The 17709-nt window shown below is 42.6% G+C and overlaps 2 protein-coding genes across 3 annotated transcripts; one reads left to right on the top strand and one right to left on the bottom strand.

The window, feature by feature from the left end:
- Positions 1–111: 111 nt before the first annotated feature.
- On the bottom strand, positions 112–9422 carry sgpp2 (sphingosine-1-phosphate phosphatase 2). 2 transcript variants are annotated; one of them, XM_028419710.1, is made up of 5 exons: positions 9086–9422; positions 7850–8011; positions 3197–3376; positions 931–1020; positions 112–730 (listed from the first exon to the last, which is right to left on the bottom strand). In XM_028419710.1, the coding sequence occupies exons 1-5, from the start codon at positions 9311–9313 to the stop codon at positions 185–187; spliced, it is 1206 nt and encodes a 401-aa protein (XP_028275511.1). In that variant the 5' UTR covers positions 9314–9422; the 3' UTR covers positions 112–184. The 2 variants fall into 2 exon arrangements, with proteins under 2 accessions (XP_028275511.1, XP_028275512.1); XM_028419711.1 differs by lacking the exons at positions 7850–8011; positions 9086–9422 and adding an exon at positions 4926–5064.
- Positions 9423–11572: 2150 nt separating this feature from the next.
- On the top strand, positions 11573–14584 carry rnf228 (ring finger protein 228). The gene has a single exon (XM_028419671.1). The coding sequence runs from the start codon at positions 11899–11901 to the stop codon at positions 12667–12669; it is 771 nt and encodes a 256-aa protein (XP_028275472.1). The 5' UTR covers positions 11573–11898; the 3' UTR covers positions 12670–14584.
- Positions 14585–17709: the final 3125 nt, after the last annotated feature.

Below are 17709 nucleotides of genomic sequence, written 5' to 3'. Positions count from 1 at the left end.
TTTAGCAACTTATAAAACAGTGTGTAGTAATCATGAGGAAGCGCCAACTTTTTACAGTGTAAATACAGATCAAAGTGAGAGTTAAGCCATAAAAACTTTATTCCTGTGGGCTCAATTACAGGTCAGTCACTCTTGTGAATCATTCCCATGATGTAAAATAAATATGAGGTCTTGTGTTAATAAGTTATAGCAGTCCCAGTAGAATGAAGACTCTATTGACTAATATAGAATTAACAATTCCAACAGCAGTATATGTTGTAAACTTATAAGGCACTTCAATCTCTTTCCTCCTCCTGGCACTGTCATCATCCTTTGGTACTCTGTACCATGAATACAGCACTTTCAGACTCACTGTTTTTACTACCTGCCGTGTTCCCACCAGCGCCACAACTCCCACCAGGAACCGGCCTACGCCTAGTGCCAGCGCGTTTGCCGTGAGCGTGGGTAAAGGTACGGGCAGCTTTCCCTGGGGCTCAAAGGTTTCCCCCAGCTGCTCATTCACCCAGTATCCAACAGAGCAACCTGCGCAGACTCCCAGGATGGTGGTCGTATCCCCCCGTGTGGTGCTGTAGTGGTCCAGCTCTGGGTAGGTGTAGCTTAGGAAGAGGAGCAGGGGCAGCACCATGATGGGGGAGATGCTGCTGGTGAGCTGGAAGCGGTCAAAGGTTTCCCAGTAGGGATAGGTGAGGAAGAGGATGGCCACAGAGATGAAAACGCCACAGATTACATCCTGAAAGATGAATAATAAGAAAAAAATACCAGTGTTAAAAGGGGTGTCTTTTTAATTGATAAGTTTGTGGCTTTTTGTTGAACTTATAGCAAAATATTTGAAATGCCTATGTTTTTTTATTATAGATAATTGGCTGTAGTTATACAGATATATGCATTATGAATGTCTAACACTGTCGTGTGTGTTTTTGTGTAGCTCACCAACACTGAGTGCATGCCAGTGTAGAGACGGCTCAGACACACCAAGAATGATAGTGTCGCTGCGATCAGGAGACCCACCTCAAACTGGAACTGAGACAGACAGACACACACCTTTATCACTAACCATCAAGGTGACACAAAGTTCACATTAGCGATAAAAGGTGAAGTCTGTCAAAGCAGGATGCTTCGTCACACATGATCATTCCTCAGGGATGGCGGCAGTTTTTATTGGCTGCTTCTTTCCTGTTAGTTTGTTCTTATCAAATCATACATTCATCAGTCTTCATTTTGGTGTCTCCATTCTGCCCGGCTGACGTACAGCCTGTCATCACCTCGCCACTTCCTTTGTTCTTCTACTGTCTCTCCATCTTCCCTCCCCTCCCTCCTTTTACCTATGGCGGCAGGTTTTGTTTCTTCCCCTCCATTTCAATAACAGAGAGAGAGAGAGAGAGAGGCCTCGTGTATTCATTCACCTCCTCCACCCTCCCCCCTCCTCCTCCTCTTTGCTTTTTTTTCCTGTGTCTGTTCCTGTCCTTTGCAGCTGGAAGCCTATTCAGTAGTAGTTCATGAAGAGAGGTTTTTTTATGAATGGCCACAAAGGATGCCAGGGACAGGAGGGGGTCACTCTGTGATTGACTGTCGTGGCCTTTGACCTGATTCGGGAACAGGCTGAGTTGCCCCGAGGCCTTGTGGCTATTCAGGAGCCTCTGCAACAGCCTGCTTCTCATCTATAGCTATGCATGCTCTTTTCTTTAAAGGGAGTCCTGGAGGAATTTCAGGCCACAGTTAAGTGCTCTACTGTACACGGGTGTCTCTGGTGTTGTTGATCTGATCCCCCTCACTGTGAGAACAAGCACGTGACATACAGCTAACCCACATGACCTGACTGCAAATCAGCCTGACAGCTCTAGAGACCATAAACTATTAAGCGAAGAATTCAGCAGTCACTTTCGTCTCCTTTAAAACAAGGCGCTTGATTAAGACAGTCTCATGATTGAGCCTCTGAGTGTTTTATTGACTTGGCAGTGGAGTGGGAGAGATAAAGAGGTGAGAGGAGTCATGATGAGGAGGAGGAGGAGGAGGAGGAGGGAGATGTGAACTGACAGTCATTGACTCAGTTGAGTCCATCAGAAGACCAAACAGCAGCTCGATGGGTGTGGCTGATGGTGACTGATGGCGACTGCAAGTCCCACCTCTCATTGCCCATTGTCCAACAGCTCAGTCTGGACACGGTGATGGACAGCAGGGCCACTCCCTTCATCCCACGCTCCAGTCCACAGACTCCCAGCGCCTCACATTCAGCACTCAGATCTGAGAGAAGCTCATTTGTTTCAACCAAATTAACACCAACCACTGCTTCGCTAATCTTAAAGTAATCCATAAAATGCAATAGCAACTTAATAACACGGTTTATGAGATACACCTAGTGTCAGAATTATAGTTCAACATCCACTTAGCACATGCTGCCTTTAATGGAGTTTGAAGTACATCATCTGAAGCTGGTAATGGTAGTTATATAGCACCATTTTTCACAGTAATGAGCAGTGTAACCACTGACAATTACTTTAGGAATAATATCACAGTCTGCAATGAAGAAACAGGTGTACAGTAACTCGTACTGTGTGTGTTAACAGCACCGTTACAGCTAATGTTGCTGGTTATTGCTCATGCTGGAACCTGTCAGATGACTCTGCAAGTATAGATTATTATTATGCTTTCATTTGATCAATATTTCGATAACTTGTTTCACTAGGATTTAATCTTATAAATGTATTTTACTCTTTGGAAGAATTAATATGGCCACTTTGACCTAAGAATAATTGCTCACAGTACTAAAACATACTGACATTGGGCAGATTTACAGATGTCTACTTCATTTGGCTAATTTAGAAATGTATTTAAATAGGAGCGTTGCTAACACTCCCACAACACATCATTTCAAATATTCAATATCAGAAAACAATGCATTCCTATTAATGAAAAATGTAATATTACATTTTTAACAGTTAAATTCTGTGTCAATATAACTGCTAAACATGATTATTCCACTTTATTCAAGGAACAAATCCAACTAGCAGGCAGCGCTGGATGTTTCCAGTTTCATGATAATCTAGCACATAGTTGGATAAAACCAAGTCAACTAAAATATTACACTAATCAAAATTTTGACCTGATGACCCCAAATTTTATGAAAATCTGAGAAGGTTTACTCAAAACCTATAATAATATAAATAAAGTGTCCTGGAGGAGCTATAAAGTTGCTTACTTGTATTCTGGATGGGGCGCTTAGTAACAAAGTAAAGAAGATGGCGGTGGCGGCCATGGCGTGGGTGGAGGGCATTCCGTATTCTGCATCAACGCGCTTCTCGAGCTTAACCACAGGGGGCGATGAAGGACGAGGGAGCTTCAGTATGTCCTTCATCACCTGGCCGATGTACATCACCAACTATAGACCAAAATAGAACACTGTATGAGTCCCATTAGGGAAACTTTGTGGTGCATAGAATTATAGTGTAATAAGCTCGTTGTCATTACAGTTAGAGTCCCAGAGAAGAGCTCCACAGTACGCCAGCCACAGGGGCAGAAATTAAAGAGGGGAAGAAGATTATAAAATAATGTGAAGAGGAAGTAAAATCCTGATCAGTCTACTTTAAAACTAACCACACACTCCCATGAATAAATAATCACCATCCTCACTCAACAAAAAGAAGAGTGGGGAGCCACTAAGTGCAGATGCTGCAGTCGTACAGTAACAAAATCTATTGTAAGAAACAGAAAACTGAAGAAACAGCAGTTTGCTGACACAGCGTCTGCAGCATGCTGGGGTGAGACAGAGGGCTCCTGACACAATGACATATCCCATGCAAGGTGTGTGTGTGTGTGTGTGGGTGGTGGTGTATAGGTACTGCTGTGCGTATTTCCTGCCAAAAGTGCTGCCTATTCTCTTTCATGAGATCCCCAGCGGCCCTCGGAGGGGCAGCCTGCACCAGCTTCAGGTTTATTTAAAGCTCTGCCTTGTATATTTAATGAATGGCTGTCTTAGTGAGGAGCAGGGAGGCAGAGCGGAGCAGAGAAGGAGAAGGATGCTAATGTGTGTGTTTTAAGTTGGAGAATAGAGAGGTTGTTATTACCATTTCTACTGACACTGTAATCAGGAAGCCCTTGTTACCATGGCAAAGGAGATATAAAAGTACATCTAGTGACCCACTGTCACTGCAGCAACTTGTAGAACCGCAAGATGAGGATAGAGAGGGCGGGAAAACGACCAAATGTATGAAGACACTAAAATGAGAATGTGAATTATTATGCTGCTCTAACTTGCTGAGGAGTGCAGGCAGAGACTGGAGATGATTTTAGAACATAGCTGCAGGGATTTGCTGCTTTTCAGTCACAAGAGCCTTTGTTGTTATTGGTTAATGAGACCTGAGTTGCAGTCCGTGTTCTAGTTTGTCACAACAGGGGGATTTTGTGCAGACTAGTCAAGGTTTTTTTTTAATATCAGAAGGGCAAAACAGCTTTGTATGAAGTTAAATTTGTAGACAGAGGTTGTCATGTTGAAACAAAGCATACACAATATTGGATTTTTGCCAATATCGTTCAGATCTTTTTGGTCAATTGCTGATAGCTATAAACAAACAGTTTGTTTACCCCTAATTACATAGAACATTCAGCCTCTCCTGTAGTGAAGTTCAAAACTCTCCACACTGCAGACATGCTGCCTCTTCATAATCTGACCGATGTAATGGCTGGTATTTTTCTGCTTGTAACAGTGGTAATTAGTGAGCTTTAGAGGCATTTGTAGGTTTGTAGGTGCACTTCAACAAAGTGCTTCATGTAGCTACATGCTAATTTTACGAACATTGCAGAGTCTGAGAATATTAAGATTTAGCTGTGTGGCAAAAAACACAGGGCTGATAACATTAAACCCATGTAGCAGATCTGACCCCATTCATTCAGCACGGCTCTACATTCATACAATAATCCATACTGCCTACCATGATATGATACCCCCGCTCGCCATCAACACAAATATCACATTCAGCGGCATCAAAGGGCTGACCCGGGGACAGACTGGTCACGTTGGGAGAAGACTTAAAGGCAGGTCACGACGCACAACTGTGTGTGATCTTGTGTATAATGATAGAGTGAGTCAGGGCAGCTTTGGACTTTGATCTGTCAACATGTGGATGAGACTGAGTAAGTGTGTGTGTGTGTGTGTTTGGATAACACTGGAGAACACTGATGGTACTTGCTTTTTTGCTACAGTGATGTGACAATTAGCTCATGTTTAGTGGTGCATAACAGCTAAGTGACCTCCAAGATGCTGCAAAATAAGGTGATGCTAATGAGATTACACAGCTATTACAGTGGATGACACTAAAATATTTGTATATCTATGGATGTAAAACATTTAGCTTCTAACAGTAAGTCCTTGTAAGGTTTAGGTTTTCTGACCCCTATAAGATCAAATAATACAGTTTGATTTGTACAATGGGCATATAAGTGGAGTCAGGTTCCTCTATAATATAACTGTGGAGGAAAAATGTCACAGCTCACTTTCTGAGGTTTCCTGAGATAGCCTTAATAAGGTTGCAGAAACTGTTCTTCTGAGTCCAGTTAGTGCTTCAAGCTGTAGAATTCTCACTGTTCTCAGAGAACAATTCTCCAGTGTTTTCTTGTGTGTTTTTAGTTTGCTGAGTCTAGCTTCACTTCTCTACTGGCACAAACAAATAATCCAATTTATAGCAAATGGTTTGGATTATTTTTCAGCACTTTTGTACTTGCAGAAGAAGACCAAAGACACATCACATGATGCAATCCATGGAAAGCCTGCACACAGCACGGCCTATTGTAGTTTTGACATAAGTGCTGACATTGACTTCAAACTGGATGTCTCTCCCTGTGAGCCAATCTCCAGGGCTGTGACCCATCAGGCGATGTCTTTGTAATGATAGGATTGTAAGTCACATAACTTTAGATATTTTTCAGTGTCAACAGCTTGTCACACCTCATCTATTGTTGTGCAGTGACAGCAAGAGGTGTGACAGGGAGCTGCCACTGGAGCAAGGAGGAAACTGGGATGTACAAGCAGGGAGCCAGTGGGACCAAAAGTGTGCTTTTCTGGACAGAACACTTTAAACTGGAGGCCATTTTCAGGCTAATTTACTTTTAGGCTTTAATTGTGGTTATTATAAAGACATAATGCTGCATGTTAAGTTATCTAGAGCATCCACATTTTTATATTAGCTTTTGTTAAATCAAAGAAAAACCATAACTCTGTGTTTACTGTATCTCTACATTAATATATCATTGTGTAAAGAGATTATCTTACATGACTACCTGGCAAAAATCTGAACCATGATGATGGGACACACTATGACTTCACAATTTGACAAAATATGGCCAGAGCTGGAACAGAAATACAGTAAATGCTCTTTCAGTATATCCTAGAAACTAAATAATAACAGAAATATAATTTTTTAAAATACCTAGAATTTTATACACATTTCACACAACCGCAAATAAGCACCGTTAAGCATAATATTATAACTGTAAAAGGTTGATACATTTCCCAATACATTAACACAGTGTTTTTGTAATGACAGGATGTTACCTGATGAAGCCATAAAACTAAAAAAAAATAAAGCTGTATTTTTAGGTTATAAAATGACTTTTTACATTAACGAACAAAGTTTTATAACATATATCTAAGTGTATGCCCTTTATACCCTCATGTAAAGGTACAACATCTGATATTCTAAACAGCACAGTAGGTGTGTGATTTGCATAACACTGTGCTACAATAATGCCACATGTCACTGTAATGTAATTCATGAGCATATGGTTAATGACAATCACTGTTTTCTAAGTCAAGCAAAGTCACCATTCAAATGGGGCCAACAGAGCAATGCAGGGCACAGGGACACTCGTGTGTGTGTGTGTGTGTGTGTGTGTGTGTGTGTGTGTGTGTGTGTGTTTCACTCATGTTACTGTAGTTGCCACTTATGTGTGTGTGTGTGTGTGTGGGACAGAAGCAAGGACAGTGAGTGCACAGGCCTTCATGAACCTTAGATAACTCCACCAGCACAATGGCAGGGTGCTGTGAGAGGAGTTAGAAGTGCGGGGTGATGTGCCCTGGGGGCCGACAGACCAAATGGTCGGTCCAGAGAGAGAGAGAGAGGGAGTGAAAGCTCAAACCGCTGATGAGGCCAATAAAACACTCTGCTGGTTGGCTAAGGGGAGGAGAGAGCAGAGTAAAGCTGGTAATGTCTAACTAGAGGGAGGGCAATGAGTGTGTTTAGTGGGCTATATGGGGAGTGTGAGCATGTGTGTGTGTGTTGCTGTTTATGTGTGTGTTTGAAATGAGTTCACACAGGGGCATGGTGCAGCCAGGATTCCAGAAGAATGGTATTTCTACCCCCTTGGGGGCCAAACAAGGGGTTCAGACACAGGGCACCCACCAAGCGCTCGGGGTGGGGACACAAAGGGCACAACAACACACTACCCATCAAACGCACTGTGCAGGGATGAGCTGTCTGTGCGTCTCTACAAGTGTCACATGCACTCCTCGCAGGATCACATGACATGTTTTCAGGGGCTTTGGCACTCAATTCTGTCAGAATAAACATCTAAAGGGGACTTTCTAGCAGCCTTTTTTTTCCACTGATGTGTCCTCATGTGTGGCCTCTCACCATGTCAGGGGCCCCGGCCATGCTGGCCCCTGTGGCCTCCAAGGCCCCGGGATATATGGGCATGGTGGTGTCAGAGACAGGTCAGTGGAAGGGGGAGAAGGATGAAAGGAGGTTGAAAGGTGAAGAGAAGGAGACAGGGCAGCAGAGAGAAGAGAGATGCCATTGTGACGGAGATGGACATCAGACTGAACACACACACATGGATTCTCTGTGTAGCTGTGACTTACAGTCCACATGTTGACAAGTCGACGGCACAGGAAGGGGTCCAGGTTCCAGTGTATGCAGGGCAGACCGGTGATGTAGAAGGTTTCATGACCTAGGCTGGCTGAGAGGAGGAAGAGGATGTGCAGCAGCCAGTTCCTCACCTCGTACTGAGGTTTGCTGCAGTCCTACAGATGAAAACAAAACATTGAGATAGCTGCTGGAACAGATCTGTGCTGTTTTGTTTGCATTTGGTTCCTTTGTAGATTGGCCAATGTACTGATTTGTTTGGCTCTTCCTCAGTAAACCTTCTCTACATTTGTTTGTGTACTCGTTTAAATAATGGAACTGAAAGAGAAAATGCAGTGCTGCCCTGTCTGCTGGTTGTTGTTGTCTGCACCTCTGCAACATGTTTCTGAATATCGGATTGCATGCTGTAGCACAGGATATAAGGCTATAGGCCTATGGTATGGATTCAATGCTTCATTCAGTTCATATAATACTTCAGTACTTTACAACACCATGAAGTTAGAGAACCTGCAAGAGACTCATAAAATGCTGAAAACCATGCAAAAAGGTTTATAGAGTATCTTACATGGGTCGAAGTAAAAAAAACGCTGGGTCCTGAAATTCCCACAATGCAACTGGTTAGCCAGAATCCTCAGACTTTCAAACCCCTTTCAATAATAAACCTGTTTTGCTTTGTTTACAAGCTATAGCCTGTTACTCACTATGGCAGCATCTGGGTTACGTTTTTGACAAAGATCCTCCAATCCAGCTACTGGACCTGCATAAGAATGACTTGAAAGTATAAAGGTAAATTCTTCCGTCAGAATGTGATGTGTGACTTGCAATAAATCAGATGTTTGTCTAAGAAAAGGGAGCCAGAAAAATGTCAACATCCCCACAGAGCCTGTCTGTGTGCAGACGATGATCTGATGGCGCACCGAGACACCCAGACAAACGAGAAAAGCCAGTCACCGTTTGGTTTGCCTAATCCTTAGTTAAGATAAAACCTAATAGCCTGGTCTACGTCTAAACGGTGGTAGTCTTTATTCTAGTCGAGTGTGTGTTTACACTGTACTTCCTCGTGCCTCCCTCTCCTTCCTCATTCCCTGAAATAACACCTACAGGTATAACAGAAACATATTATTTACAACGTCAGTTTACATTCATTCATGGGGGCAAACAGAAAAAGAGCTTTCGCTTCTGGTTCCCTTTAACTTAGAATCCAGGTTAAAGAGGTGGTTGTTTTAACTTACTGTAGCAGCACATCCATTCTCCTCGTATTTATAATTTGAATTGTTGTTCTGGTGTTCCCATCTTTTCTTCAGCTGCCCACGTGCTGTCTCCCCGTTGATCGGGGCTCCTGTGGGTGTTCGGGTCCTCCCACGGCTGTGATGCGCGCCTTCAATGAGGAAGAGCCCACAACGTCTCTGGAACCGGGCCACGAGCTCCGAGTCATGGAGGTAAGCCAGGAGCTCCAGCATGTCAGGTAAAGTGACGGAGTGACTGTTGATGTGCTCTTTTCAAAGCAGAATAAGTTATATCTGCCATGCGGGCAGGGCGCATCTCAGGTGCAGTGTGCAGAGCCGCGGACAGGTGCGGCTCCTCTGCGTCACAGGTGTGCGCAGCGGGGCGGAGCTAAATGAGAGCAAGTTGTAGTAGCTGACCTTTATACTGGGATGGTTCAGTCGGCATCATAAAGTGTTTACAGCAAATTGGAATATTTGTTTCATAGGATAGCAGAGCATTTGTGGATCTTATTTTCCACAATGCTCCAAAACCAGGATTATATTGTGTCCTTGAACATTGAGTTTACTAGTAAGTAGCTCCAAATAAGAGAGTTTAGAGTTATGCTGAGGGGTTTATTCCTAGTAAAATGAACTTGTGACCCAAACCACATGTCTCTGTTGTCATTAATTTGTTCATCTCACAGCTGTCTGAGTCTGCTCTCCACCCAGCCCATGTGCTAACAGGGTGTAACAGCTCTTTAGGAAACTTTAAATGGCTTATTTTGGATAAAGATGGATTATCATCTAACCAGGGCCCCAAAACACTCGGGTTTACTTCATAGTATTTAGCACACATTTGTTACTTCAATTAATCAGAATGTGGCCAAACACATTATCTATCATGAGTTCTTGTTATACAGAGGGACTCTGAAGATACCTTAAGTGATGTTTGCAACTGCTTGTTACCACAGACTCTCTTTAAGGTTAATCTGGCCATTAATTTGGATAGGAGCATTAACTGCAATTAAAACATATGGGTCCCCTGTATGTTGTTGTCGGATGTTAAATAAAAGTAAGTTTGTCATATGTAGCATATAAAGACTTAATGATCCAGAATAATTTCGCTCTTTTATTTTCCTGGACATAAAAGTGCAGTAAAGTGCACAAGCAAGGAACTTTGTCTTCAGCAGGTGAAATGAGCAGGGGTTCCTTTGTACAGTAGGGATCCCTCAAGGGTCTATTTCAGGACCACATTCATCTCGTGAATACAGTAAATTAATGGCTTTACTCATTCTTAAAATACTGTGCTGATTAATATTTCACACTCTAACAAACATGTCAGCTTTAAATAAGCCATCACCATAGAATTTCCTACAACCATTCCCCTCAGAGGATGTCTGCTCTGTGGTTCTGCATCTGTTGTTCTGTTGTTTTTTTAGTAGTAGTAGTAGTAATTTTTAGTCGCCAGGACAACATAATTAAGTTAAGTGATGCAATTACTTTAAGACACATTTATTAGGCTATTGTGTGTAGCCACTTGTGTCGATTGCATAGATCATGATGTGTAACCTCTCACTGTGGTATTTGCTATTTTGAGTGCTGCTTATAACTAGAGGCCGGAGATAACCTGACATAGGTATTGCCAATATCTGATTATCATCCAACTCAATATTGGCTGGTTATCAGTAATAACACAATAATAAAATGAGTTTTTCCTGTAGTGGAATCATTATATTGGGCCGATTGGGCCATACAGACTGCACCCTCCAACATGATGACATTATATTTAATGAGTGTCATCTTATCTTCCTGCCAATCTTCCCAATGCTGATATTTCATTGTAGATCAATAACAATGACTGGTTGATGTTATTGTGCACACCTATTGGAAACTAAAAAAAACAATGCATCCACTTTTTTCAATTTATTTGATGTGACTGCAAGTAAAAGTTGGTGTGTTTCTGCAGACAAAACTGGCTGCATCTTAGACCATTCCAGCATCCCCTCTATCTTTAAAATCATTCACACTCTTTGGAGTGATGTTTGTAGGTCAGTTAGGTCTATATCATACACTAAACTCCAACAAACCATCACAATTTTATGTATGTGTGTGTTTTGTAAACTTTAGGTTATGCTCTAGCCTGCTTTAGCCACTGACGATCCCCTATCTCACCACTGAGACACCATCTCACATCTTAAACTGTTTTACACAACCTACATGCAGCGATGATCTATATTGACAGGTGCACTTGTCAGAGCATCATTTTTCAATACAAACATATTGTGGAAGTTGTGATGCCGCATGTATCCACGTTATGATTTCCTGGTACGCTGTGTGAGTTCTTTGTTACAGGAAACGGTGAGTTGACGCCCCCAGTTGACCAAATTAGCGCATCCTATTGTCCGCCAGGCTCTACGTAATTGTGATCCAGCATGGCTGTCATATGCTGCTTGCACACCCAGACCACTGAAAACAACAACAACAACACACACTATCTCTCTCTTTAAGGCAACACACAGTCTCTCTCTCTCTCTCTCTCTGTGTGTTCAGTGGGATGCTCCCTGCATGGATCAGCCCTCGCACCGGAGTCACCAGCAGCAGCAGCAGCAGCACCATTACATCATCTCTTACGCTTTGTAATATTTATCATTGAGACTGAGCAGCAGACACGCCGCGCCTCATAAAGTATCGCTGTGGGGATTATAAAAACACATCATCAGTGTCAGCTGGGATGATGGCGTTTCAATGAGAGGGGAGGAGAGGAGGGGGAGAGGAGGAGAGACGTGCACCGTCATCAGCATCTGTCCGCCAGCTCCCTTTGTGTTCACCGGAGAATGTGAATGGCGAAAGATGACATGGCAGAGGTAGATTTGGCATCAAACGGAGCGGAACCCCCTGGCGAGGCCTCCTCGGCGTTTCCCTACGAGGAGTACGAATGCAAAATCTGTTATAATTATTTCGACCTTGACCGGCGGGCTCCTAAGATCCTAGAGTGCCTGCACACGTTTTGCGAGGAGTGCCTGAACACGCTTCACCTCCGGGAGGAGCGGCCATGGCGCATCAGCTGCCCCGTCTGTCGCCACCGGACACCGGTGCCGGATTATCGGATTCAAAACCTGCCCAACAACACCAAGGTGACGGAGGATTTTCCGCTCTACATCGACTCGGACCCCCTGCCTCAGGACGCTTTGCCGCCGTACCCTCCCCCGCTGCACCCAGCTCTTGTCGCGCTCCGCCGGGAGGAGGCGTCGGGGACGTCCAGCGCCAGCCAGGCGACTCCATCCACCACCGTGTCCACAGCCACGACCCTCTCCCAGGACTCAGTGCGCTACGACAGCTGTCAGAGTTGCAAGAGAGTGGCGCTGACCACCGGCTGCGTCTGCGTAATCTTCTCCTTTCTGTCCATGCTGGTGTTGCTGTTCATGGGCCTGATCTTTGTGCACAGTCACAGCATTCCTCCCTCGCCGGCGGGGCCCATTTGCTTGTCGGTAGCCAGCATCCTGGCCATGTTCTCGGTGGTCGTCACATGGCTCATCTGCTGGCTCAAATATAGACCGGACCACGAGACAGGCCGCGCGTCGGCCACCAGCAACTCCCGGAGAAACGCCTGATAGGCTGCTCGCTCTGACTATTGATAGAGATGTTGTACTGTGGGTGTGTGATGATGTAAATATTAACTGATACTCCTGCTCCCTTTACTTTTTCTAGAAACAAACCTTGCCCAAAATGGCCTTTTATCAGTATAGCAAACACCCAAAGGCCTTCATGTTGTTTGGAGCAATAGGCCGACATGATCCTTGATAATCTTCTCCTTAGGTTATGCACTTGAATTTGCAGTATAGGCCCAGTTGACTGGGCATCTTTGATGAGTGAACTGCAGACCCCCTGCTGATGGTCTTAGCTGTATTTGGGTTTAATGGCTGAATGTGAAGTGCTTTTTTCTAGGGTTTGAGACCCTCCCAACCTTATCCTAAATAATATGCATATCACACAATGCCACTCACTGTATGATAACTGTCCATGAAGATTGACACGTATCTCAACCAAGCACTATTGTATTGTACAGATATCACTTCTGGGTTTTGGTTTTCTCGGAGGCTTTCTGTGGGGAGCCTCCAAAGTGTCATTCTGTTTCAAAATGTGTCCATAGTCCAAGAGTGTAAATAGTCCACAGTACAGAGAAGTGGTGAGTGACACTGGATCGGTGTGAAGACCTTCCTAATCCTGTGCTTTAACTTTATCCTTCAGGATGGCACTGTTTTCGTTGGCACAGTGAAAACTGTATGTGTTCCAGACAAAGGGGTCCAAACATAGCTTGTGATTTTGAACCTGTGTTTTTGCTACTTTTGTGCATGCTTGGCTGACGAGCCAAGGCTTTTTTTTCTATTTCTTTTTTAACTTGAGACAGCGTGTCTCCGGAATTGTGTGCCTCACCTTGTTGCTGAATGAAGCAAAACTTCACTGTAATCATAATGAGAATCCTGCACGGGCCTCCTGCCACAGATACCATCCTGTAGGGGATTTTCTCCTCCTGCCACATCACTCACAGATAAAAAACAACAGGGTTTCCAATGTTTAGCACCTTATATATATATATATATATATATATATATATATGTATGTATATATATATATATATATACTTAATGAAAAACATTAGGGGGGATTTTGTGTGTTTGGCTTTGGGGAAAGAGAAACAATGTTGAAGAATCCAGGCTGCCGTTTCAGCTGCTTCCTTATCCACTCCTCTTCCTCCTCCAAAGCCATAAGTCTTTACAGACATGGTGAACAAGATGTAAAAGGATACATGTGGTGTCACTCTGGTTTCCTCTGAGATAGTCAGAAGTCATAATTACCTCTGGAATCTTAATGAGCGGTGTGGCTGAGATTGGGAAGAGGCATTTAAGACAGGAAAGTGAGAGCCTGCACCAACACCGTGCGACTATTGATCATGTAAAACTGACATTTTCCTCAGAAAAGAACACTTGTGTGTGCGCAATCAGCTTCAGACAATGCAATGTAATGAAAAAAGCTAAAACTCAAGGGCCCACAGAGGGCAGACATCGTATTATATTTATTATTATTACTGTGAACCATTGGTAAAGTCTGTGAATATTATTATTATTGTTGCCTCTAGACATTTTTTTTATTATTATTATTCATTCTTAAATATGGCAAAAACAAATCCCTTATTGGCTGTGCATTTCACGATGAATATGGTCTATGCGTGAAGTGGAATACTTCCTGACCTGATTTGCAGTGTTACAGAATGCAGAGGTGAAACCAAAGTGTGTTTTTTTTTTAACTGAAGCACTTATTGCTTACCTCGCTGCAGGGGGGACACAAGAGCAACTTAACATGATTAGGATACAAGAACACCCCCCCCACACACACATATAAAACCTGATGCTCATGCTTGCTTCAATCATCCCGTTCAACCTTTTCCTGAACTTCTATGAGATGCACTTTCACCCTCTTATTTGACACAAGTAACGGGGTATATGACAAATGTAAGCATATTGTATTTATTTCAGAGGACCTAGTTGTTGGTTTTTATGAGAAAAAAAATCTGTGGTTGTTGTTGAAGTACCAATTGTATTTGCACAGAGAAATGTTCTTTATGTGCTGTTTTACATACATAAACACATTTCAGTAATAAAGGAACCATGAGTACCTGCCTTCATTATGTGTCTGAGTGAGGGTGAGGAGAACAGCTGATGGAGTGGCCTGCTACAGGCTGTGTGTTGTCATGCTCTGTCTTACATAATGGCTGGTAATAAACTGAACATGATCCAACTTGACACATTTAGCTCCCTGCTGTGCATCAAATATGCCCCCTACTGGAAGACAAAGGATGCTACATTAGACACATATAGTATTATGGGGGGAAATGAAATCCCCCCTCCTCCTCTTGGTTTAAACATTTCTCATGTAGGTCTACTTGTGTAAACTTCTGGTGGCTAAAGCTTGATTAAAAGTAAATACATTTTTTTCAGACTGGTTGCTGATGTGCCGCTAATATCACAAACTGGGATTTGTCATATGTGTTTACCTGTTCATACAAGGATCCCTTTTACTTCATATAAATTAAGCCATTCAGCAACAAGATTTCCACTTATAAACAAACAGATAAAAACAATGTCGACTATTCACCATCTAATAGCTGCTTGGTTCACATCATGTGTTAACCAAAAGTTCCACGGCCCATAAATTAAAAGCTGTCATACAGTAAATTCCTTCAAATATTATACCTCTCTTTCATAATCTCAGCACCATGTTAGATCAAGTCTCAGGCTTTCTGATTGGTTAATTGAGTGTATCAGCACAACAGTAGTGTCTGTTGTATCAGCCTGTAGCTGTGTTTATCAATTAGATGCAGATTACTGGAAAAGGGTTGGAGGCAAATGTGTGTTAACAAATTAACATTGCAACAAAGAAAATCAGACGAGGATGTTTTTGTAAGGATGCAGGCTTAATGAATTTGAATGCCTCACAGTGGATATTTAGACCAGTGCATAAGAAGCTGTTGTTGAAATTATATAGAAATGAGCAAAAACTAGGAATACTTACAAAGTTATGAGCTTTGATTTTTTTTTTGTACATTCAACTTTATCAAGTGACACCATGGGCTGCTTTTACAGTTTTTATAAAGCAATAAAAGATATTATAAGCTGTTATGAAACTCATGATAATACAGTTAAGTGCCTAAAATATTATTAACGAATAATATTAACCATATTGCCATTAAGTTTTAAAAAATATATCTACCTGACCACTGGCCAAATGCATGCCTGTTACATTATTTTCTCTATATTATATGTTTTCCACCCATATCCAGTAGTGGAAAACATAAAATAAAGTAAAGATCAAATAAAAAAAAGTGAAAAAAGTGCATAAAAATAGTACATGTTATCAGTAAAAAGGCAATGTAGTGACTCTATGGAAAGTGGAATACAGATCTATCTCTTGCATTGGATTTTTCTTATAGTTGGGATGTCCAGCTTGAACCCCCTACAGCCTGCCCTTTCATATAATTATGAATTTATCATCCAAACAGGCTGATGGAAAACTAATTGATTTGACAAATGCTTGTTTGTGAATGTACCCTCCACGCAGAGCATGTGATGCAACTAATTTATTTCTCATCAGGAGAGATTTCTGACTTTGAATTTCATCCCCCGGTAATGGATTGGACACGGAGATTCAGTGTCGCTTTAAAAGAAAGAGCCGAGGTATGCATCATTCTCTCTCTCTCTCTCTGTTTTCCATTTGCTCCCTCTGTTTTTTTTAACTCTGTAATATCCAGTTTCAATAAGATCACTCTCTGATCGTCACGTTCCTACTCCTAAAGAGCGATGGTTGCCCCGTTTGAAGAAACGCAAACATAACTTTGGTAGCTATCAGATTATTCTACAGTTTAAAAGCGCGTAAAACATCCACGCACACATTCATTTATCCAGATTGATCCTTTAATTTTTTTTATTTCTGTGGTGTTTATTTTATGATAATTAGACGTGAGGCCTGAATTAACTTGATACAACAATACTGTAATTTGGTGGCCGCTGCTGGTTTGTTACAAATGCAAAATCACACAAAAACAAAACACATTTCCCCTCACTTTAACGCCCTGTTATGAAAACCTGTAGCATTCATTGACTTCACACATGATAATAATCCTCTGCAGATAATGACACCCTCCTTAGCAGGTGAAAGACCCCCGTTAGTCCTGCTTATTTTAAACCCAGCATCCAACCATTGTCCGCTCGCGCTTCTGACAGCAAAGACAACTTTTGATGTGCGTTTCCTCTCAAAGCTAAAAGAGGCGAATGTTAATTGAAACCTACTTAGCCTGTGGGGCATCTCTGCCCCTGCGTAAATGAAGGTAAATGACAGTGACCCCCCCCCCCCCCCCCCTCCCCCGTCGAGGCCCCGTTATTGCTGCGTATAGCCCATAGGTGCGCGGACAGAGACATTAAAGGGATGATCAGGTGCTCGGGGTGCTTTTCAGCTTTGGTTTTGCATGAATCTCACGAAGCTTTCAAGGCACGTTTTCACCTCAGGATTTCGTTTTTAACAGGTTGGACTAGATCTCATAGTTAAACATAACTGTTAACATTTGATGAGCGTCAGTGTCTGAAAAACATGATGGATGAGAAGCTGATGGAACATGTGTTTTTCAAAACAAATTGTAGAATTGATTTTGTTAAAAACAAGAATTTTGCACTGGTTCTTTGGTTCAGTAGGGATGCCTTTCTTCGGTTGGACAGTTAATTTAAAGCGAGCTTTTGTCTCGTTTCAAAGAACAGGAGCGGAATCTTTACTTCAGTGATTGATTGTGGACTTAAGGGATGCTGTGACCCCCGACTCTCAATGCCCCAAAATAGACAAATAGTATAGCTGAACTCTGAAGGGGAAAAGGTCTTTGCGCAACTATTGTTTTTATTGGTTGGTGACAATATTGATTATTAGACATTTGGGGGATAGAAATACACCCACTTCTGTATAGTGGCTGAGAGCTAGACTGGCTTTACGGTCGCCCTGGCGTCGTATCCTGCTGTGGCGCACGTCCCCCTTCAGACTGTTCTCGGCTGGCTGGTGCTCAGTCTGAAAACCACAATAAATTCCTTGAGGTGCACACACTTTAGCACCAT

The sequence above is a fragment of the Parambassis ranga genome, chromosome 13, assembly GCF_900634625.1.
Source record: "Parambassis ranga chromosome 13, fParRan2.1, whole genome shotgun sequence".
Classification (NCBI taxonomy): domain Eukaryota; kingdom Metazoa; phylum Chordata; class Actinopteri; family Ambassidae; genus Parambassis; species Parambassis ranga.
The sequence above is the reverse complement of the archived record's forward strand: the minus strand, read 5'-3'. Positions and strand labels throughout refer to the sequence as shown.

What these genes read in the sequence shown, in the direction of transcription:
- sgpp2 (XM_028419710.1), bottom strand. Translation starts at nt 9,313, where the DNA reads ATGCTGGAGCTCCTGGCTTACCTCCATGACTCGGAGCTCGTGGCCCGG. An exon ending in AGAATGGATGTGCTGCTACA is followed by an intron (nt 8,012 to 9,085) that starts GTAAGTTAAAAC and finishes TTTCATCTGTAG; the next exon opens with GACTGCAGCAAACCTCAGTA. An exon ending in CTGGCATGCACTCAGTGTTG is followed by an intron (nt 731 to 930) that starts GTGAGCTACACA and finishes TTCATCTTTCAG; the next exon opens with GATGTAATCTGTGGCGTTTT.
- rnf228 (XM_028419671.1), top strand. Translation starts at nt 11,899, where the DNA reads ATGGCGAAAGATGACATGGCAGAGGTAGATTTGGCATCAAACGGAGCG.